The sequence below is a fragment of the Solenopsis invicta genome, chromosome 11, assembly GCF_016802725.1.
Source record: "Solenopsis invicta isolate M01_SB chromosome 11, UNIL_Sinv_3.0, whole genome shotgun sequence".
NCBI classification, from domain to species: domain Eukaryota; kingdom Metazoa; phylum Arthropoda; class Insecta; order Hymenoptera; family Formicidae; genus Solenopsis; species Solenopsis invicta.
In genome coordinates this window covers 16,826,695-16,851,917 of record NC_052674.1, presented here as the reverse complement: position 1 = coordinate 16,851,917, position 25,223 = coordinate 16,826,695, and the positions used below count along the sequence as shown (strand labels likewise).

Here is a 25,223-nt window from a genome sequence, read left to right as displayed (position 1 = left end):
CCACTCTCTGCCATCTTTGTTCCTTCCATCCCTTCTTTAGGTACTCTGGCACCCCCTTACCTTTCACCCTACCATACCATAAGTTATATCTCGAGCCCTTAATTTTCTCCCATCTTTCCTCCTCCTGCCACCTTCTCTCTCTTGCCACTACCTCTTCCCCCCTCAGCTCTCCCCCCTCTCTCATCTTTTCTATCTCAATTAGGTTCCAGCTCTTCTCCTCGTAAAAGTCTCTCCTTTCCTCTTCCCATTTACCCATTACTTTTCCTACCTTCGCCCTGTCTCTCATTTCCTCCAAACACAACCTCGCCAGCTCTCCTCCTCCTCCTTCTCCCAGTTTCTTTTCATAGCTCCATGCCCTCAACCCTGCCCTCCCCCTTAACTTTTCCCTCTGCATTTCCTCCCTCACCATGTACCCCGGCGTGTACCTCCCAACCCCCACAGTCCACTTCAAGAACCTGTCCTGTATCCTCTCTACCTTTTCCCTTTCTTTCCACCCCCAAATTTCTGCCCCATAGCTAACCACCGTCCATACCAACCTATCAAATAACCACATCCTTCTAGCCCAGTTCTTTCCAAATCTCCTCTTTCCTATTCCCCATACTTCTCTCATCACCACTGCTCCCTTGTTAACTCTCTCCTCTATATGTTCTTTCTGACCCCCATTTGCCATCATTACATACCCTAGGTATTTGTATTTTCTCACCTCTTCTATCTCTCTTCCTTTCCATTTCCACACCATCTTTTTCTGTCTTCCGCCTCCCCTTCTACACCTCATTATTTTCGTCTTTTCTACATTGACCTCTAGTCCCTTCCGTTCTATGTATCTTTCTAATGCCTTAATCATCCCTTTCATCCCTGTCTCCTCCTCTGCAACCACTGCCACATCATCTGCATACGCTAGCGAGTATATTTTCCTTCCCTTTACCCTTACTCCTCCCCATCCCTCCCTCTCTAACTCCTCATCCAAATCCGCCAGCAGTATCGTGAATAAGCATGGGCTCAGAGGGCACCCCTGTCTCACCCCTTTCCCCGTCCAAAAGTTTTCCCCTACCTTTTCCCCCACCCTCACTCTACTTAGGGTCTCCTCCAGTACCTCCTCGCACCTCACGACCAAGCTTTCTCTAACTCCCCTGTCCCTCATCATCTGTATGAGGATTTCCCTATCCACCGAGTCAAACGCGGCTTTCAGGTCTATATATAGCACTACCATCTTGCCTTTCCTTACTGCCACCCTCTTGTTTATCATATAATTCAGCACGTAGATCTGATCAATTGTGCCTACCCCTCTCCTAAACCCCGTTTGACTCGGTGGGAGTATCTCTTTCCTCTCCACCTCCTCCCTCAATCTCTCCGCAAGTACCGCTGCGTACACCTTGTATGCCGTCTGCGTTAGCGTGATCCCTCTATATTCTTCAACCCTCTCCCCTTCCCCCTTTTTCACTATCGGCACTACCACCCCCTCCCTCCACTCCTCCGGCAACCCCTCTCCTCTCCACACTCTGTTACATATTTCCCACAGCCATTCCTTTATTTCTTTTCCCCCATATTTCCATACTTCATTTACGATACCATCCCCTCCCGCCGCTTTTCCCTCCTTCAGTTTACTTACAGCCCTTGCTATTTCTTCCCTACTGATATCATCTTCCACTCCTTCTCTTCCCCTCACCTCCCCTCTCACCCTCCACTCTACTCCCCCCAACACCTTTCTAAAGTGTCCCTCCCATTCCCTCATTTCGATCCCTTCCGTGACTCTCTTTCTCTTTCTCCTCCCCCTATTTACTACCCTCCAAACATCCCCTTCCGTTCTTACACCTTCCAATTCTTTCTCCCATCTTTCTCTTTCCCTTCTTTTCCTTTCCTTACAATGTTCTCTATATCCCTTCCTCATCTCCTTATATTTCTCCCCATTCCCTCCTCTTTTCTTCCACTTTTTAAACTCTTCCCTTACTTCTCTTTTCATATTCCTACATTCTATATCCCACCATCCTCTCCGCACCTTTTTCTCTTCTCTCTCTACTCTTTCCAATGCTCCTTCCACTCTCTTTTTCAATTTCCTCCAATCCTCCTCAATCACCTCCGAAACATTATCCCTCTTGCCCATGTATTCCTCAAATTTCTTCCTTCCCTCTTCCGTCCACACCCCTCTTCTTTCTCTTCCTTTTCTTTTCCCAATCCTTTCTTCCCCCCTTCCTCCCCCCTTCACGTACACCGTTAATGGCTGATGATCCGAGTCCACCCAGTCTTCCACCTTCATCTTTACCACTTTACCTCTCGTATCCTCATTTCCGATTACATAGTCAATTACAGTCCCCCCCTTCCCTCCAGTATATGTCCATTCTCCCTCCTCATCTCCCTTTATACATCCGTTCAGAATTGACCATCCTAATTCCTTTAAAAAACCACACAATTTCTTTCCCTCTCCATTCATCTTCCCATCTTTTGAATTTCTCTCTCTTTCCCCTACCCCTCCTTCTTCCTCCTCTCCTATACCTCCCCCCTCTCTACCCGTTCTCGCATTAAAATCCCCCCCTATTAATATACTTACCCCCTCCTCTCTCTCCTCCATCCACTCTCTTAATTGTCTCGTTTTTTCCTCTAAATCCCCATTCACGTATACCCCCACTAGTTTCCACCATTCTCCCCCTAATTTGACTTTACTCACCTGTAAACCCACCTCTCTCCTTTTCCTATTCTCTTTTCCTCTTTCTATCCCATCCCTAATCCCTACAATCATCCCCCCCATTGCCCTCCCTTTTTTGCTCTTTCTTCCCGCTTCTTGCACCTCCCAAATGTATCCCTTCGGTAACCATCTTTTCACCCTCTCCCATCCTTTCTTCTGTAACCATGTCTCACTCAAAAACATCACATCCCATTTCTTCAATTTCTCCCTAAAGTCCTCCTCTTTATTTTCCATGCCTGCTACATTCCAAAATCCTATTTTATATTCTTTACTGTCCCTCCTTTTTCTATTCCTCCTTTTATCATATTTTCCATTTCCCTCATTCCCATCCTTCCCCTTCTCTCCCACCCCACCCCCCCCTTTTAAAAAACCTCTTTCCCTTTCTCCTCCTTTCCCCCTCTCTCCACCACTCTTGCATCTCTTCCCCTCCATTCCCTTAATTGATCTTTGATCTCATCCCATATCCACAATTTATCCTCAATCCACATTTTCATATATCCTACTCTTACCTTCTTTCCTTTTCTTCTATTCCTTTCTGCTTCCCTCTTTATCCACCACTCTACCCTTCTCTCTTTTTCCGTCAAGTCGTCCACGATCCACTCCTTCCTATCCCTCAGCTTCATCTTTCCCTTCATCACATCAATTTTCTCCCTCACACTCGCTAATCTCACCCATACCATGATCCCTCCCCCCTTATCTTTATCTTTATCTTTACTCCCTATCCTCCTGACCCCTTCCACTCTCGCTACCACCCCCGTTGCCTCTACTATCTTTTCAATCTCTCTTTTTAATTCCTCCTTTCCCTCCTCCTTTACTCTTACCCCCTTTATGATTATATTCCTTTTCCTCTTCTCCCTTTCCCCCTTTTCCCTTTCTAATTCTAGTCTCCTCATCCTTTCTTCTAGTTCCTTCGTTTCACTCTTTCCTCTTATCTGCATCTGCTCTATCTCTTCTACTTTATCCTTCTCCCTTCCTCCCGTCACCTTCTCCGCCCTTCCCCTACCTTTCTCTATATCCTCCACTCTTCTCTCCAAATTGTCTACTCTTTTCCTCATTTCCTCCATCCATTCCCTCATCTCCTCTCTACCGTCCCTCAATTCTCTCAATTCACTTTTCATTTCTTTAAAACCTTCCCTCACCTCCCGTAACATCTCCCTTAGCCCTCCTTCTTCTTGTCTTACCGGCGATCTCTTTACCATATTGCTCCTCTTAAAGATTTCTCCCTCCTCTACTCTAGTCTCCTCCCCCTGTTCACCCTTCCTTTTCTCTCCTCTCTTCAACAATTCTAGCAGTGGCGCACTATTTGATCTTTCCCTCATAAGACTTTCTGCCTTGCTCGGCCTTCCTACTCTTCTCTTTTCCTCTCCGTTCCCCTCTACTTCCTTTTCCCTCTCTTTCCCTCCTTTCTTTCCTTCCTCCATCTCGTCTTTCTTCTAACCTGCCAATTTTCCTATTTAAAATATTTACTAGAATGACTTTTTTATATTTAAGATTATCACTTTTAATCTCAGAAAACAAGTCAATTAAGTTTAGGAAATGTAAAAATACCAAATTATATGTTAAGATATTATATTGGATACTCCGTAGATTACACCAATTCAAAATTTCCCGCGACTGCACTAACTCTCTCCTGCTATGCTTCTCACTTCTACCGCCCGATGTCGCTACCCTCCCTCTTTTCTGCTTCCTCTCTTTTCTCTATACCTACTATCCCTTCTAACCTCTAAATCCCGTCCCAACCCTACTATCACTCCTGTATCCCTATTCCTTTACCGCTGTCCTATCCCTTATTCTCCCAACTCCACCTGCTACTTCTCCGTCCCCTCACCCCCTCACACTCCAATCCTGCCCTTCTTCTTCTCAAAAACACACTCTCACCAAACACTCTTACAAACACACGACTGTCACTCTCGCTACCGGAAACGGAAGTCCTATTAATACTTCTATATTATTGGTTATACAAGGTGATTATTAATGACTGTTACAGCGTTTTACCTTGAAAGCATTCATACCGACAGAACTTGTAATATACTCTATACTGTAAGCGCTCGTTAGATGATAGCTGCTTTGGCCGGCACGCGTGCGCACGGCCCGGGCAATGCCGAGTGATACATATAGGCCCCTGCTGAAAAATTTTTTTCACATTAGTTTTATATAATTTTTCAGAATATATGTATAATTTTATAATTTTTTCAAATTTTTTCACAAGAATTGGATTACTTTTCATAAATATTTTGAATGTCTACATCCTTTCTCAAAATTTATTAATTATGAAGTATCCTAAGATTTCTATTATCTTTTGTTCTATAATTTTAGATAAAATTTAAAACAGTTAAAAATATTTTATAAAAATTGTAAAATGAGAAATCTCAGAACATTTCAGAATTCATACGTATAAAAAGTTCTAAGAGAAGATGTACACTTTCCAATTAATTCTAATTATTTCCGAAAAATATTCCAATTCGTATAAAGATTATGAGAAAAACTTTTATCAGGAATGTTTTCGGGAAAAATATGAAAAATTTTCATAATTATGAAATTGTTCTGACAAGTTATGGTATTTTTTATTTTTTGTTGGAAAAAGATTTAAGAAAATGTTAGAAAATCTGAAGAATTTTATATAACTTCACTTACGAATATTCTGAGAAATTGTGTGATTTCTTATGTTATGTTTTTTTAGAAAAGTGTGAAAAAATATTAGAAAATCTTGAAATTTTTTCATAATCTTCTCATAGGATCGTTCTAATTTTATTGTGATATTATAAAGCTTTATATTTTATGTTTTAGTGAAAAATGTTGGAAAATTTGAGAAAATTCTTACATAAATTCATATAATTACTTAGAAATTGTTAATATGAGAAATTATTAAAACTTTTATAGAAAATTATGATAAAAGTTTTTCCAGGGAAAGCTGTGCGTACTCCGTTATATTTTCCATTTATTACTCAGATTACTACTTTTATTTATTAATCAAGTTAATATATAAAGTAGTACGTAATAACGTAAATAATTATACTAAATATATTTTATATCTACATAATTTTAACTTTTATCATAATTTTCTATAAAAGTTCTCATAATTTCTCATGCCAACAATTTGTAAGTATTTATGTAAACTTATGTGAAAATTTTCTAGATAACATTTTTATCTAAAATTATAGAATAAAGAAATCTTAGGATACGTCATAGTTAACGCATTTAAAAATTTTGAGAAACGATGTAGACATTCAAAGTATTTATGAAAAGTAATCCAATTCTTGAAAAAATTAAAAAAAACCTATACAATTATGCAAATATTCTGAAAAATTATATAAAAGTAATCTGAGACAAATTTTTCAGCAGGGGCCTATACGTATCACATTTGGCTGCTCAAGCCGCGCGCGCGCGTTCCGGCTAAAGCAGCTGTCATATAACGAGTGCTTAGTATATTACAAGTTCTGTCGATATGAATGCTCTCAGGATAAAACGCTGTAACAGTCATTAATAATAACCCTGTATGTAACAAAATGTAATAATCAGAAAGTTTGCATATTTATTCAGGTTTATTTATTTATTTTTATTTATTATACAATTCTGACATTGCTGTACAATGTTGTGGGTCAAAATTTACGTAAAAGTATTGGAAACACAAAGTGAATATCATAAACTCTTAATTTCATCAAAATCGGTATATTTTTGTCATTTCGATCGGTATCATTTTGTCATGTCTTACAACTGTAAATCACTAAAATTCCCCACACGGACTCTTACAATGCACATTATTGGTTAATCAATTTGCGCTACCTAACTTCATTGATAACCAATGAGAGGACATGTAGACCAATATTATCATTTATCTATTTTTTAAAAATAAAACAATTAATGATAATTATACGCTTTAAACCAAGCTTGGTTAATAAGTAGATAATATGCGAAAGTTGATACATCATCCCATACAGCACAGAAATATTGCAGCAATGTTGCAGAAATTTTTCTTTGCAAGATTGCAATATTACAGGACCGTTGCAAAATATTGCTGCAATGTTGCAGCAACTATAAAATGTCCGCCCTGTGAAATATTGCAAAGCAATATTGCAGCAATAATACAATATATAATATAAAAAAATTTGTTTATAAATATTTACTTTAATATTGTCAAAAACAGTTTTCTTAATGTTAAATAAAATAGAAATGTTACTTAAAGTAAAAAAAAATGGGAATTTTTCTCAAGAATTATTTTTTTCGGAAATTTTCAAGCAGCCATCCATCCAAGTCGTAACCTCGCCGAACATTGCTTGATCTATGAGACTGCTGCGAACTGACGCCTGGTGTGAACACTTCATGTTAACACATGTATATTGAATCAATATATTGTTGAAAAGGTGAAACATATAATTAAAAAATATTATTTATATAAACATGTATAAAATTATATTTTTTTACCAATACGACTTATGTGACCGCTTGAAAATTTCCGGAAAAAATTCTTAAGAAAGATTCCTAATTTTTTTTATTTTAAAAACATTTTTATTTTATTTAATGTTAAGAAAACGGTTTTTACAATATTAAAATAAATATTTATAAATAAATATTTTTTTCGTAAAAAAGTTATCAAGTGCAAAAGCAACGTGTCGCGAGCAGACTTAGAAAATTTTGTAAATGAAATGTATACTTTTAAAACATCTAAATGTAAACGTATTTTGTAATTGCGACAAAAGACGCATGAAACATTATGCTTGAGGAGTAATAGCGCGCTTCCCGATTGATATCCAAATTCAAATATCCTATAAACGTCCAAAAATTGGCCATTAATAGACGTATAAAATCGGACATACGATGAATATCTATTTCATGTCCATGGACGTGCGGACGTAAAATGAACTTAAAACGGATGTCTATAGGATGTCCGGTGCTATCTGAGATATGATTATATATAAAATCGAATATGATTGACCTACCTAACTATGAACTCATATATGATCATACATGATTATAGGGTAAGTCAAAAATCACTGTCGATCTTCCGCATACTGTGAGTGAGCAATTTTAATGATGATAAATTTTTTGGGTTTTTTGCCGTCAATTTGTCATTAATACATTCGATAGATCTGATCGTTGTCAACTGTCAATCTCTCATGTATTTTGATTATTAGATGTTGTTGCATTTGTGCGAAATGTTTGCTACACTATTTCCAAAACTATTTTGTGTTTTCCATCAAACTGCTATCAATATGTTCAATATTTGTTTACTGTTAGGCACCACTCTATCAAATATTTTATTGACAGAAGTTGCTGTATGTTGATAGCAGTATACTAATTGAAGTAAAAGTAATAAAGTATATTTCTCATTTATGGCTTTTCAACTAATATAATCTGTTACCAAAATTTGCAATTACAGAAAATGTAATAAAGGCATTGGTATTTCAATTAAAAAATTAAAAAAAATATTATCGTTGAAATGAGAGTAAAGTGACAAAAAAATTGTATCTAATATATCTCTTTCTAGTTCTAAAAATTAAAATAAGATAAAGAATAAGTTAACCGAGATCTTTAAGCTACATTAATAAAAATAGACAGAAAAGGGATAATATTAATTTAAATGAGTAAATAATACTAGAATTGAATAAATAAATTTGAATAAATTTCATCCACCTATTAGATCCTTAATTATCGATAAATATTTTATTATCAAACCGTCTAATTTGTTTAAAGTTGATATTTAAATGTAATATTTAAATATCGCTATACCAAGTAATATTTCTCAACATTGTTTGTCTTGTGATTGAAGGACGCAATCGCTATACTGTTTATCCCGATTCAAGTCATATTCTTAGATACTAAGACTTCTCAATTTTAAAATAGGTTCTTGAATCTCTGCACTTTGACTTAACTTAGCTTTATATCTGCTGCTGTTCTTCTCTCTTTCCTTCTTTCTTTTTCTTTTACTCACTCGTTCTCTTTCTATCTCGTGCGCGTATGTGCATATATACGTATACAACACGACACACATTCTCGCATACTGTTGTATAATCTCAACGCGTTTTCGTGGGCGGATGAGTGAAGTGATGACCTTGATCTCAAATATGCTGCAGCTAAAAGAACAGAGAGTTCTCTCTCAGCGTTTTACGACAACCGTGCACTAAGTGCATAATTATAAAGACCAATCTACGATGTGCTTTTTGCTACCTGTTATTTGTTTTTTGCCTATTGCTTTATGCCTCCTCGCACAATATTTTATCAAAATTGGCGAGATAAATGTTAACGAACTCTGAAGAAACAAGAAATATGTAATAAGAACCATAATTAGCGATAAAATAGTGTGTGAAAAGGCAAAAAGCAAGAAATAGCAAAAAGCATATTGGACATTAGCTTTTAGTATCTGAGTCTTATATAAGTCTTTCTAATTCTTTAGTCTCTTTTTATTCAAGTAACACAACTATTCGTTCTCAACTTCTTCAAATTTAGTTTGATAATTGTGCTCCGATTTATAATATCCGTATGATTTATTCATTTGATATATTTACTTCATATAAACTTTTAAATCTAATCAATTAATGTCGTAATTTTTTATTTAAATTTAATAATACAAAATCTTTTTTTTACACAGAGGAATATTCCTTAGAAAATTTTTTGAGCTAAAAAAAATGAATTTTTAAGATTGAGGTCATAATTTTCTTGCTCCCTTGATTACAAAAGTTCATCAAAATCATATAATTTTTAGAAAAATTAAAAAAAAATTTTATTTTAGCAATATAAATATAAGTATAGACAAAATATGATTATTTTTTGTTAATTAAAAATGATATTATCTCAATAAATTTGGTAATTTATCTCACGGTTTAATATGATAAATTAATACATATAAGCGTATTTTATTTTATTTAATATGTGAAAATTTTTTCTTTTTGAAGTGCTTTTTAACGGTCATACCTAGATCTTAGTGCTGATATTTACTTGTGTGATTTTATATACCCTTTCAAATGCATTAAACTGTAGTATATAAAATTACACGGATAAACATCAGTATTAACAAGAGAATATTCCTAAGTGTAAATTTCTGATTTTAATAAAACTTTGTATACGTATAGGTTACATAAATAGATAAATTTATAAAATATCAATTGCTGTCCAGTAGCGATTTTAAGTGATAAAATTATTCCTCTTGTATAAAGCAAATTTTAGATTTTTTTTGTTATATTTCAAAAACTATTCAAAATATGAAAAAATGCTTTGGTAAATATTTAGCTTTAGAGAATATGCAAATAACTCTACTGGCCTTGATGTTGATTTTGGCTCTCCACAAGATCAAGATCATTAACCTTTCCTAACCTCTTCCTGGTGCAAACCCGTGTAGAACAGTACATCTGTAGACCTCGTTTTGCCCTTGAGCAGAGGGAGTAGTGGTGGGTTAAAACTTGCTTCGCATGAAAAGTCGCAAACCCATGTGGAACGAGGGCAAAAATCCTCTAAGTAAACCTTATTTCGCTAAGAAATACACATTGTATTTGTCAACTTTGTTAATATCTTTTTAATAAACAACAAACGCCGGGAAAGATTAATGTTCTTGACCTTATAGAGCCAAGGTCAACGTCAAGGTCAGTAGAAAATTACTTGGGACAGACTCTCTAAAATTAAATATTTACCAATGTTTTATATATAATACAAAAGTTTAAAAAAAATTTTTTTTTTAATAATTAGTTTTAATAATTAATCATAATGTATTGACGGAAATAAATAGAGATAATTTTATTGTAAAACTTTTGTATAAAACATTTTTTGATATTTGGAATAGTTTTTGAGATTTAACAAAAACAAAATACTGCTTTACATAAAAAGAATGATTTTATCACTTAAAATCATTTCTGGGCAGCAACTAATATTTTCTAAATTTATTTATTTATGTAATCTATATGTATAATAAGTTCATTAAAATCAGAAGAAGTATGTTTTCTTTTTGCTTAAACTGTCTTTCTTAGACATTAGGTGTTGAACCTTTAATGGGTATTAATCAATATAACACGAAATACTTCCTAAAAAAATTAAAAATCTTCTCAAAATTGGTTAAATAAAAAATCAATTCATCAAAAAATCTTTGACTTATTTCTAAAAAAAATTAATTAAAAATAATAAACAATTTCTTCATTTTTATAACACAAAATTATTGCAATAGTGGAATTTTGTAAAGATATACTTAAAGCGCAGTTTTTTTTACACCACGCACATGATATAATTAAAACTTTTTCACAAAGTACACAAGTCAGGCAATGTAATGTAAAACGAAATTAAACAAGAGTTTTAAATTCTGATGGTCAATCTTCTAAATATCCTGATTTGTACCAAGCATAAATTTGTATTAATAAATTGGAGCGTAGCAAAGAAAATTGATTATAAAAATAATTTAAACAAAAGTTTTTTTAAATAATTATTTTTAGAAAATATTATTGAACAAAAATGAATAGAAATAATTTTATTATAAAACATTTGTATACAACATTATTTTATATGTTGAATAGTTTTTGAGAAATAACAAAAAGTTGAAAATTGCTTTACATAAGAGAAGTGATTTTGTCCCTTAAAATCGCTTTTGAACAGCAATTGATATTTTCTAAATTTATCGGTTCATGTAACCTATATGTATACAAAGTTTCATTAAAAACAGATACTTGAGAATGTTTCTTTGTAAAATCTAACTACAACCATTAAGGTTCCTGAGTACTCGCCGCGGTTATATTGAAGTCATATCGTCAGAAGCGAGAAATTGTATAAAATGATATGTAATTTTGTCCAACGTGCCTTTGTAAATAAAGCCAATTTGGATAAAACAGACTAATCAAATTGCTTTAAAACACTTATAAAAATGGGTCAAAACTGTACCTTTTCCGCCTAACAGTCGATAAATAGTCGTAAAAAGCATGTAAAGTAAAGCTATTCAAGCAAAAAAACACATCGTTAAAGTAAAGTTTTCAACGTGCTATTTGTAAATAAGGACAATTTAGATAAAACAGACTAATCGGATGGCTTTAAAACACTTGTGGGGGCCCAGACTATCCTTTTTTGTCTAAGAATCAATAAATAGTCGTAAAATGCACGTAAAGTGACGCTTATGCAGACAGGAAAACACACGGATAACTATTGAAAAGAGTGAAAAATGTGCTTTTATGTAGAGGAGAAGAAGGTATATGGTACTCGTTATTATTTTATTGAATAACTTTATTTATAATTAATATTTTCTACTGAAACTTGAACGATTACATTCGTCAGGGTGTTGTTTGACAGATTCTAGATTCAAAGTAATGAAATATTTATTATTTAGGACGTAATTTATAAAAATCTAATGCACTGCATAATCGGTGGAAAAAAAGTGTAATATGGCTATACATAAAAATAATTTTAAAAAATTAGTTTAGTTTAAAAAAAATACAGTACCTGGTTACAAAATTATATATTTTAAATTTTTTATTTAGAATTTTTCTGGCTTAGAATTTTCTGCATTCAGAAGCTTTAGAAATATCATTAGAAATTTTATTAAAAATTCTATCCCTGTTTAACATTAAACAACAAGCATAAAATAATGTTTCTAATGTTTCTAAACACCGCTCTTTAGAATGACAATCGATTTATTGAAGAAATACTTTAATATAAAAATTTTGCTTACAAACCATATTAACAAAATTCCATGTTGTTTTAACTTTATATAACTCGATATGTATACAGCCGAATAGAATAACAAAAAAACACTCGAGTGTATGTGTGATAATACATTCAAGTTTAAGAAGAATGAGGAAACGTATGTAATTAAAGGTTAAAAATGTACCTTGAAAAAGTTTAGAAGTGCTCAAAAGTAAAAATGCCTTATAACAATTGTAAGTCATTATGTACTGGCATGTATTAGCATCACTAAAAAACGGCGGACTACTAAACAAATAACTCCATAAGCAATTGTTAGAATACGTTACTTAATAACGAAAATAATAGGGGTAGCTATATTGTCGACAGTAGCCATAATACCCTCTTCTCCTCTATAAAATTCCATGAAATTTTACTTGCGGTCTATTTTCAAGAATTTGCTAAATACGAGACAAGTCATATTTTCACAATAAAACACATAATAACAAAATGACATGCACGACAACATTTCATCGTCAATCTGTCACGTTTCACATCTATTAGTTGTAATTTTGTCCGTATATAACGACGGAATGTCGTTATCGTCAACGCGGAGTTCTCGGCTGAAGTGTCAGAGGCTGTATTCTGTAACTCTTAACGATAGCTAGGGATATCGTTGCGTGTCGTTGCGCAGCTTTTCTATGTATAATATCTGCGCAACGACGCTGTTAAAATATCGAATTGTCGCTAAGGAGTTACAGAATCCCGCTACAGGAACTTAAAAGGCACTTTAAATTATGTTTTCACATTATAAGCCAAATAAGTTCTCTATCTATTTTCTTTTCGTTTTTAATTCAGAAAATATTAATTTCTAATTTCTAAGTTGACTGGAAGATATATAACACAATGATTTTACAACAAAACATTAGATATAATTTGTTTAAAGAACCTCGCACACTATATACGAGAAAAACGGTTTCTATCAAATTAACCAAATTTTTTATACAGGGTGTTTCAAAAGGTCAGGTCAACCAATTAGGAAATGAAAGAGGATGTTGAGTGGAACAAATAATGTGAATAAACTTTATTGATATTCACTATAGTTTAGTAAATATTGAATTTTACATGAATATATAGAAAATATTTGTGTTACTTTTTAACTGCAAAATAAACAATACATTGCATGACATTGTATAACATTTAACTACAAAGTAAACAATACATTACATTAAAACAGGCATTCAAAATGCTGTCCTTTATTGCGCAACCATAATTCAGTGCGCATTTAAATTTCGTGATTTAAATTATTGTTTATTTTGCAGTTAAAATGTAACACAAATATTTTCTATATATTCATGTAAAGTGCAATTTTTTACTGAACTATAGCAAATATCAAAAATGTCTATTTATATTATTTGTTCCATTCAGCATCCTCTTTCATCTCCTAGTCGGTTAACCTGACCTTTTGAAACACCCTGTATGTGGTTGTTTTGAAATGCTAATTACAAATTTCAATGAGTATAACCTCAAAAATGCTTTTAACTTTTTTGTTATCAAGTTCTAAATTGCTCAAAATTGTGTTTACAAAAATTGTGTTTCGTCTACAAAACGTCACTCATACAAACAACTCATACAGTGTTTGCTTGTGAATAGTGTGTGTAGGATATACAATGTTTAATATTAAGTATAATACCGTTTATAGTTAGATAAAGCAAATAAAACTAAATGAAAAGTCCTTTATTCATTTTTCAATTTTCACAATAATTACCGAAATATTATTTATTAAAAATTGTCAGAAATAAAGGCGTATCCACCTGGTCCACCACTTGTAATCGCGCGGCAAGATGTGACAATCTTTTTAGAACTTTCCTGTAACCTTCTTTAAGACCCTTTAACAAAGGAAAATTTATAAAAATCTAGTCTGAATAAAATAGAATACTTAATGATGTCTATTATTATATATCATTAAGTAATTATTTAATAACAATAAAAATAGAGCCTTCTAAGGTCATGCTTATTGAAATTTTTAATCAGCATCCTAAAAGCAACCATCTTTTGTAACCGTAGAGCATAGAGCAACCGTAGAGCATAGAGCAAGTAATAATTGAGAAGAAAAGTTTTTTACCATTTTTCATTATTTGCAATAGTTAACGATTTAAAAATTAGTAAAGTTTGACGAATGAGCGCGTATTTTCCCTGCCCACCGCACGCGGAGACCGCCCGTCGTTCGCCAAGCTAGAGGCGGGTAAAAGAGAGAAGCAGCATTGTCTGGCATTGTCTACCGGCCAGCGCGCTGGCGCTCGGCTGCCACACACGCGAAACAGCGCATGCATGTGTGCAGTGGGCAGAGAAAATACGCACTCATTCGCCGAACTTTACTAATTTTTAAATTGTTAACTATTGCAAATAATGAAAAATGGTAAAAAACTTTTCTTCTCAATATGACTTGCTCTATCAACCCACGAGAGCATGGAAGATTATTTTCTGACACCCTGTACAATTATATATAATTATGCATTATTTTTAATATATAAATATATATATTATTTAATATAATTTTATATTAAAAAATCCTGCATAATTATATATTATTTTAATATATATATAGACACATTTGGTACATAATTATGTATAACTACATACAGGCTGTATAAAAGGACTCCCTGATTATTTTAAAAAATAAGTATTTTAGAAAAGTGTTTCAAATAAAAGTTCTAGGGTTTCAAAAGATCTATTTATTGATCTTATTAATTTGACCTTGAATGGCGTCGCCAAAGTCATATTAAAATCACATTAACTTTTTTACATGGAACACCTTATTTTTGATTCCAGAATCTAATAGCTGTTGTTAAGAGCTTTCCAAAACATTATAAGAAAGTTTATTTTCGTTAGGTACTTTCCGAGTTATGAGGCTTGAAAGTTAGAGTACACTGTAGCTCTCAAGCCTCATAATTCGGAAACTACTTAATGAGAAATAACTTCTGATCGACATTTACAAGATTACAATGATATCACATAATCTACCACGTAAACACCAAAAACGTCCATTTTACAACGGGGGAAAGGGGGGGGGGGCAAAAAAATATTAAATGCAATGTGGGAGAAATAAATTTCACATTGTGGGGGCATTGAAATCAATTTCACATTGTGGAGGCATTGAAATCAATTTCAACCATATTCGTGATCCAAACTTTGAGCAAGAACCTGGAAACGTCATGGGTCCTACGCTATTTCGAAATTTCAATGTTTAAACAATTATAACTCTGCAAAAAAATTGTAGAGACCTCAGCAACATCACGTTGTTCTCGTCTCGAAAAACCCTTTCAAACAAACGCTCACACGACCCCACATTGGATTAAAAATTTTTTTGCCTCCCTTTGCCCTGCCCTCCCGGGGGTAATACAATGGGCGTTTTTAGTGTTACGTGGTAGATTGTGTAATACTATTGTAACCTTGTAAATTTCGATCAGAAGTTATTTTTCATTAAGTACTTTCCGAGTTGTGAGGATTGAAAGCTACAGTGTACTGTAACTTTCAAGCCTCATAACTCGGAAAGTACGTAACGAAAATAAACTTTTTTATAGTGTTTTGGAAAGCTCTTGACACCAGCTATTAGATTCTAGAATCAAAAATAAGGTGTTCCATGTAAAAAAGTTAGTGTGATTTTAATATGACTTTGGCGACGCCATTCAAGGTCAAATTAATAAGATCAATAAATAGATTTTTAATACCCTACAACTTTTATCTGAAACACTTTTTTCTAAAATGCTTAGTTTTCAAAATAATCAAGGGTATTTTTTATACACCCTGTATAATAATATATCACTATACATAATTATACATGAAAAACTTTTTATCTTGTAACTGTCAGCTTTATTGTTATTTCTTTAATTACTACGATTATTATTACTATTTCATAGGATAGAATTGATGAGAAATAGAGAAACTTGCGACAAAAAGATCCCCGTGTGTGTGTGTGTGTGTGTGTGTGTGTGTGTATGCGTAGGGCGTTACTACTTGCTGCGGAATGCGGCAAGCAGAAATGGCGTGTAACACTAGACCCCGCTCTGGGGCGAGCAATAAACTGCCCGCCCTGCGCGCTTGGCAATCTCCATCGCGCAATTTGAATTTGGCGATAGGTAGAACTAATTCGGAATTTTTATTAATTTATAATTCGTTAACTATTGCAAGGATCGTAAAGTGGTACAGGACTTTTTGACTCAGTTTGGTCTATTCTACCTAAATGCGAGAGATTCATCATTAATTGTCAGACACCCTGTATACTTGTGTTTAAGAAAAAAAAACAAAAATATAAAATGTTATAAAATGTAAAATAACAAAAAATATAAATTAAAAACAGATTCAAATAAATTTAAAAACGTGTAACCACATTTTTTATTTAAATTTGTTTTATCTAATTTACATTTTTGCATATACAGGATGTCCCAGAGCAATGTATACATATTATCACGATGAGGTAGAAGAGGTCGAGGTAAATCAAAAAATCTAATACTATTTTGCGATATTTGCAATAACTTTTAAATAATAAAATATTAAAGTCGGCCGAATAAGAGCGCGCGAAGAGACAAGCGGTGGGACTTGTTTAAAGAGAAAATATTTACTATGTTCTTGTACTTTAAAGAGAGATGTAATGCTATATTCGCAAAGTTACATTATTTAACTTTTGGTTTTTTCCTATAAAAAATGCTATAAATATTACAAAAAACAAAATACTTAATAATCGTGATTGCGAGTGTATAGCGTTGACGCGTACCACGGCGTGGTGCGGGGGCATGAGGGAGCGGTGCGGTGCCAAGCTATCTTTTCCTTTGACTATATAAATATGGACTGCTAGTACCCCCCCACTTTCCTATGTTTTCGTGTAAGAAAGATCTGCAACGCTTCCATGTCCTAAGTGGCAGAAATGTGAAACAAAAAAGTGAGACAGCAATAGTAGAAGATCAGAAAAAAAAGAGACGGAATACAATATATCGCTTTGAATTTATACGTTCACTCAAAATATGCGATTATATTTTTGTAAAATAAGAATTAATTTTACTAAATTAAAAGAAAATAAATATAATTTATACACATTTTATTATTAAAGATATAGTTAAAAATATTATATAATTAATACATATATATATATATATATATATATATATATGTATTAATTATATAATTTTTTTAAATATATATATGTATATATATATAATAATAAAATATATAAAGCAAAAAATAGAAAGTAATTAAAAATAAAAACAAATAAGTGATGTCATATAAATAAAAGGAAGTCTCATTAGAGAACCGTCATTTTCGGGTAATAAAGTGTACAGTATAAATTATTGCCCGCTGAAAATAACAGTTTTAATTAAATTACGTCTTATGAAGTCTTTGTGTTCATTCAACGTAATTATTTTACCTTCATAAGCTAATTTAATGTTCAAATAATACGTAATAATTAATTTTATTATTACATATTTATGATTCTCTAATATTTCTAGATCTTTAATATGTGTGTCAAAGTTAATAAATAATGTATCTAATCTTAGATTTCTTAATGTTTCTTGAATCATTGTAGGAATTATATTTCTCATTTTTAATTTATTTTCTAATTTAAAAAAATTAAAAAAGTTTAGGTTACAATGCAATTAACTAATAACTTACCCAAAAAATAGTACAGGAATGTGTTTCTCCTTTACACTTTTATATTTGGTTGATTTACAACCATTTATAAAGCAATATATTACCATTGTATTATCGCACAAATGTTTATTATTGTCGCGTATAAAAGCCACACACCACACCATATGTTATTTAATACTGGAAATCGTCGCTTAGGAGATGATGGCGCTGTAGATGTTTCTTACAGCCTAAAAGAGCCAACTAGCAGTCCATATTTATATAGTCAAAGATCTTTTCCCTCGCCGCGCGCCACTCACCGTCGCGCACCTACAATCGAGCCGCGGTGGGCGGTCCTACGGCTCAGGCAAGCAACGTTTGTCTCTTCGCGTGCTCTTATTCGGCCGACTTTAATATTTTATTACTCGAAAGTTATTGTAAATATCGCAAAATGGTATTAGACTTTTTGATTTATCTTGATCTCTTCTACCTCATCGTGATAATATGTATACATTGCTCTGGGACAGCCTGTAGAATTTGATTGAATAAAAATAGTGATAGTTCTAAAATTTCTTACATATACACAAGGTGTTACATATATCATTTTCAATGACGCATTAAAATTTCTTGAAAATTGAAAAAAAACGATCAATATTCTTGTAATTGACATCAAAAAGTTTTCAAATATTGCAGTGAAATGTATTCATTTTTACGACCGACTGCTGCCAACCTTCTAATTAAATACTTTTCGAGCTAGAGTTGATAAAGTTCAAATATTATCAACAATAGCGTTAGCTAAAATGTTTGATGTGAAAGTAGTTCCAATTTATACTTTTTGTGTATGTATAAATGTATCAGCAGAGATAAGAACCTCATGATTTATCACTTCCGTAGTACTTAATGACTACAAACATTCTCTGCTCCATGAATCTTTCAACTTTATTAACTTTCAGAGAATCAAGCAAAGCCTTTAAGATAACCAATAATTTTACTAATCTCAATAAGATTTATTAACCTCACAAAAACTAAAATACCTGAGTAATTTATTTACTTATATCTCAAAAAGTAGAGGAGAAAAGAGTATTATGGCTCTATAATATGGTTATCCCTATTATCTCCGTTATTAGATGACATATTCTAATGATTGCTTATGGAGTTATTCGTTTAGTAGTCCGCCGTTTTTTAGTAATGCTAATATGCCAATACTAGAGTTCTAGAAATCAGAGAGGCGTCACAAGGTGGTTTGGCTATGTCGATACCGCCATTTTTTTTCCTGATGGATACTAGAACGAGCGATATGAAAATCAATATATTGTAAGAGGAAAATATTGAATCGATTTTCTGTTAAAAAAAAAAGAAGGCTAACCGTTCATATACCGCGCGGTTACATCTACAGCAAGGAAAAAAAATAGCTCCATGTCACGTGATTTAGACTGCCAACCACATCGTACCGTTCTATGTCGCCTCTCTGATTTCTAGGACTCTAACCAATACATAATAACTGACAATTATTATTAGGCATTTTTATTTTTGAGCACTTCTAAACTTTTTTAAGGTACACTTTTAACCTTTAATTACACCTTTAATTAGTTCCTCATTAGTCTTAACCCTTAAACGTGTAAGTGGGTCTAAGAGACCCCATACGAAGTTTTAAACGCTTGTTATGTGAAGACGAAATGAGATAAGAGATTTGGACCAAGACGTAAAAAAAGTTTGAAATCTTTTCTTTCGACTGATATGGTTGATCAACTTTTTTAGTCAACTAGAATTCGAACGGCACTGCAGCAAAGTTTTGTTAGGGTCAATGCGACCCATATAGTGTGTAAGTGAAACTTTTTCAGTGAGTATTTTACATAAAAAAGCTAGACAAAATACGTTCGAATAGGTCGGTTTGTAGATGTTACTCGCATATACTGTGTCTAAAGTTGGAATACTATAAAATGCTGTAGAAAAGAGAGTTTTTTCGAAATATATTATGAAACACATCAATTTCCAATTTTAGACACAATTTAATAAAAAATACCTCATATTCGCCTTGTTATATAAATACATTTTCTAATAGAAATGACAATAATATAATTTTTTTTTTAAGTGGAATCTTTAGCTTTAAAACGCCGTATTGTAAAGTTCTTCAAAGTTTTTTGTTGCAAAGATATGAGTTTTTTTTTAAGTGGATTTTTAGATGCCCAAAAATACCTCATATTCCCCATGTTACATAATTATAGTTTTTAAAAGAAATGACTTTGCCAAATTTTATTTTGAAAGTGTGACTCTTTAGCTTTAAAACGCCTTATTTGAAAGTCCTTAAACGTTTTTTTGTTGCAAAGATATAATTTTTTGAAGGAAAAGTGGATTTTTGACTAATTTCTCATTTTTCCTTAATGGTTTTTCTTTTATAACTTCACAATAAATTATTTTTCGGCAATGCCGATTGTGCAGTCACACTCCTGAGATTTTGAATTTTCGTTTAAAAAAAATCGTAGAAAAATATTGATTGTAATCAAAGTTATAGCTTCTCAAAGTTGAAAAAGTCTCCCAAACCCAAAAATGTGTTTCCGTATTTTACAGAATCGGTGTGTTTAAGCGTTAAACTTGAGTGTATTATTACACAAATGTACATACACTTGAGTGTTTTTTTTTGTTACTTACTTTTTTATTCGGTGATATACATATTATACATATTTCAAATTATACAAAGTTAAAACAATAACAGAGGATTTATTTAATATGGTTTTTTAAAAGAACTTTTATATCTAAATATTTCTTCGATAAATCAATTGTCCTTCTAGAGTGTCTAGAAACATTAGATATTGAAGATTTAACGCATTTAACCTATGCGTTTAAATCAAACAATTACGAAAAAAAATACACAAGGTATTTACTTGTTTCTATGAAGAACTGTTTATTATACACACATAATAGTAGCAGAATAAAGTACAAAATTTGTAATAAAAGGAGAGCGAATAACTTTTACATGCATACATACTCGGTAAGAGAGAGAGAGAGAGAGAGAGAGAGAGAGAGAGAGCACAAATAACCGAAAACATGAAGAACGGAGTACTAAATCAAGCGCGACATCTACACATTCTTCTTAATTTAAATTAACACATTAAATCTTTTATCTATAACATTTTTTCTTGTTAATTAAACTAATGATTTCAATTATATCAGTCTCATAAAATTACATAAAATTTTTGACTCGTTTTAGATAATGCTTTTGTCATAATGTCGGCAACTTGCTTCTCAGTTGAAATTTGCTGAACTCCTAGTTGTCGCTCCGAAACCTTCTCCTGGATAAAAAAGTGTTTAATCGCAACATGTTTAGTGCGTCGATGAAACTCTGGATTCGGCTAGCCTGACTGCTGCTGAATTGTCGACTTGAAGAATGGGAACATCTCTCAGATTGCAAATACTGCTGATTAATTTTTTTAACCAGATAATTTTCTTTGTAGCTTTACTAGCGGCAAGTATTTCAGTTTCTGTGGTTGATGTAGCCATCATAGCTTGTCTCTGACTAATCCATGATATGGCTCCTCCTGCATACATTACTACAAAACCTGAGGTAGAGCGCCCAGTTTTTAAGCAACCTCCGAAATCTGCATCGTTGTAACATTCTAAAATACCTTTATTGATATTTGGACGATAAAATATACCCAATTTCAATGTGCCTTCAACATATCGAAAAGCCTATTTTTCTCTGGCCACGTCTTCTATAGATGGATTATCAAGTGACCTTGATAAATATCCCATGCTGTAAGCTAAATCAGGTCTTGTGCCGAGCATAAGATACATTAGAGCTCCCATTGCTTGTCTGTAGGAAAAATTATGCTGCTTTGGTTGTTCTTTTTCTGATTTTTTCAGCATAGGAGTCAAAACTGGTTTACATTCAGCGAAGTTGAATCGCTCAAGAATGCTACGAGCATATGATTCTTGTAAAATCCTGATACTTTCATCTTGGTGTCTGTCAATCTGTAGTCCAAAAAAATACGTAGCCCAAAAAAATACGCTTCTTTTATAGTAATCATGAATTCCGTCCTGAGCTTGTGTAGGAAGATCCTTAGTTCCTTCTGGTTAGTTGCTGGTACTAATAGACTATCGTCCATGTACAAGACTAATACAAGCTTGTTTCCATTATTTTCCTTAAGGCGATGCTGGAGTGATGGCCGAACTCTGACGGTCCTGCGCCATCTACTAAATGGAACTAAAAATGTCGATAATATCGATATTTTTAGATCCATTATCATTTGAGTTCTGCACTCATCCTTGTCTTTTCAACAAGCGAAACCGCCCAACTCAGTACCGTATATTTCGACAGGCACGCTCGGGCCGTCTTGTAGGCGGATGAGTTTACGCGAAACAATTTTTTGTCCGACCTGTTGGGTTTCTGCTGTTGAATAAGGACGTAATGTGTTGGCAATATACATTGCACTTTGACACGACGCTATCTCTTTTCGCTGCAAGTAACAAAAAGAGATTGACGTCAGTCAGACTAAATGTTTAGCACATTTATTGCCATTTCATTAGAAAATGATGTATATAATACATAATACTAAAATTATATTTTCATGTCGAACATGAATATGGCAATATTTTGTAGGCAATACGGAATGAATTCTTCATTCTCATCGCCCATGTTTATAAAACGCAAAAATTTTTCATAGTTTCTCTATTCTCGTTTGCTTATGTTTGCCTATAAGATGGGCAAATACAAACTTAAAATAGTCAGCCCACGATAAACGCTTCTGATAATTAATTAAAAATAGTCAGCCCATGGTAAACGCCTCTGATATCTAATTAATAATAGTCAGCACACGGTAAACGCCTCTGATATTTAATTAATAATAGTCAGCCCACTGTAAACGCCTCTGATATTTAATTAATAATAGTCAGCCCACGGTAAACGCCTCTGATATTTAATTAATAATAGTCAGCACACGATAAACGCCTCTGATAATTAATTAAACATAATCAGCCCACGGTAAACGCCTCTGATATTTAATTAATAATAGTCAGCACACGATAAACGTCTCTGATAATTAATTAAAAATAATCAGCCCACGGTAAACGCCTCTAATATTTAATTAATAATAGTCAGCATACGATAAACGCCTCTGATAATTAACTAAAAATAATCAGCCCACAGTAAACGCCTCTGATATCTAATTAATAATAGTCAGTACACGGTAAACGCCTCTGATATTTAATTAATAATAGTCAGCCCACGGTAAACGCCTCTGATATTTAATTAATAATAGTCAGCCCACGGTAAACGCCTCTGATATTTAATTAATAATAGTCAACACACGACAAACGCCTCTGATAATTAATTAAAAATAATCAGCCCACGGTAAACGCCTCTGATATTTAATTAATAATAGTCAGCACACGATAAACGCCTCTGATAATTAATTAAAAATAATCAGCCCACGGTAAACGCCTCTGATATTTAATTAATAATAGTCAGCACACGATAAACGCCTCTGATAATTAATTAACCCTTTCAGGATGGTATACATGTGTACCACATGTGTACCTGAAAGGGTTGATAGTCAGCTCACGATAAACGCCTCTGACAGTAAATGATTAATAAAAGTACAGCTTACCACTGTAAACAGTCTGTGATGACAGAAACCTTTTGACATTATATTGTCATTATAGGTATCCTACACCTCTGCATTATATCCTCTTTTGGACAGGGACAGGTTAGGTTAGGTTAGGTTGACGACATTTAAACACACATTAAAATTTTTATGTCAACTATAACTTCACCGTAATTTTGCGCCCCATCACTTTCCTTTCCCTCTCTCCGATTTCCGCAGCGGTACCGAGACATGTACGTGCGCACGTTTCTCCCGCGGCCACGCGCTCGCCTGGCCACGAAATATGTCGCGCTGACCGAATCGTAGCGCGCGCCGTGTCACGCCTCGGCTCGTTTCGAAGATCATGCAATAGAACTAGTCTTTTCCTCTCACTCTCTCCGCTCGCTCGCGCGCGATAATCTCGATGGCCCAAGCGCTCAAGAATTCTTTTCACTGTCGTATACATGTTATATATGTGCATATATAAGTGTACAAAAAAATATAAAAATTTACATATAATATTGTAAATTAAACATTATAGCAAATCATTTAATCTTTCAATAGCATATAAACAATTTCTGTATTATAAAAAAATTTTTTTAATAATTTAAAAAAAGTCATGAATTTTATTAATTAAAATTATATGACAAATCATAATAAAAATATGGAATTACTTTTATGTCGAAAACATAATTTTAATTCAATAGTTAATAATTTTAGTTTTTCAATATTATAATAGCTTCGGAATATATTATTGTTTTATGCTATAGAAAAAGAAAATGGTGTGCCATGAAATATTTATATTTTTAATATAATTTATAATTTCATTACATTTTTAATAATAAAATAAAAAAAATTTTAAACTATAATAATAATTTAATATTTATAGTATTCATAACGCAATGTAATAATATTTATTAGTATTGTTCATTAATAACTCTTGTCCTGTAGACCATCTTTCGTCCTCTCATATGTAAAATGTGAAAATAATAATAAATATTATTACGTTTTATTATAACCACTATATATGTGTATCAATATACATATATACTTGTGTGTACTTTACATTATTATGTTCTGAACCCTCTGAAAACTAAAATAAAATTTACATTTTAATGTATTTACGTTTAAATTTTTTAAACATATTTTTTAAAGATAAATATTTTTTTAAAGACAAATATTTTTTTTTAAACATAAATATTATGTACGCTAAAATTGCCTCCATTCATTAAACATTACAATTCACGGAGTCTTCACTCTCATTTATACTTTACATTTTACAGAACTTTTTAGTTTTGGGATATTATATGGGTTAAAATTTTAATTAAGAGCTTTAGTAATAAAAGAAAGGTAACCAATTCAACATTTTATGATTAGAAACTTAGTAATGTACAAAAATTTCCTCACAGATAAGCACACAGAGCGTTAGAATCACGACAATGTTCAGAATTACTCATATATGAAAGTTATCGTTCCCAGTCAAAAAAGTGAAATTTTAAACCAGAAAGGTCAGGAAAGAAACAACAGGTTTATCAGCGAGAACCCGCCACTACAAATAACTTTTAATTTATCTATTCGCCATTGGAGCTTTGTTTCATGAGTTATTCAGCTCTGAAGTCTGTTACGATAAACTTTGTGGGAAGTGAAAACTCATTATATATGGGAAAACACATCTAATCATGTTCAGATTATAAAAAAACCAATTACTGCATGAATATTAATCAAAAAATCCGTGTAGCATCGTAAAATAAAATAGT

General features: G+C 32.8%; 1 protein-coding gene and 1 long non-coding RNA gene across 6 annotated transcripts in view; both read right to left on the bottom strand.

The window, feature by feature from the left end:
• Window positions 1-25,223, bottom strand: part of LOC105201253 — an 87,414-nt gene that overhangs the window by 34,028 nt on the left and 28,163 nt on the right. The window contains exon 2 of one of the 5 annotated variants that reach the window (XM_026140216.2): window positions 8,550-8,751. The exons of 1 other annotated variant lie outside the window; for it this stretch is intronic. In XM_026140216.2, coding sequence (XP_025996001.1) covers window positions 8,550-8,669 — 120 coding nt within the window. In that variant the 5' untranslated portion in view covers window positions 8,670-8,751. Of the gene's footprint in view, window positions 1-4,675; window positions 4,706-8,549; window positions 8,752-9,935; window positions 10,285-23,656; window positions 23,690-25,223 lie in introns of those variants that run through there. 3 more of the 5 variants (XM_039455308.1, XM_026140211.2, XM_026140212.2) reach the window with 3 other exon arrangements.
• Window positions 20,763-23,650, bottom strand: LOC120359033. Its single transcript, XR_005575925.1, has 2 exons — window positions 23,491-23,650; window positions 20,763-22,341 (listed from the first exon to the last, which is right to left on the bottom strand). It is a non-coding gene; the product is annotated as an uncharacterized LOC120359033 (long non-coding RNA).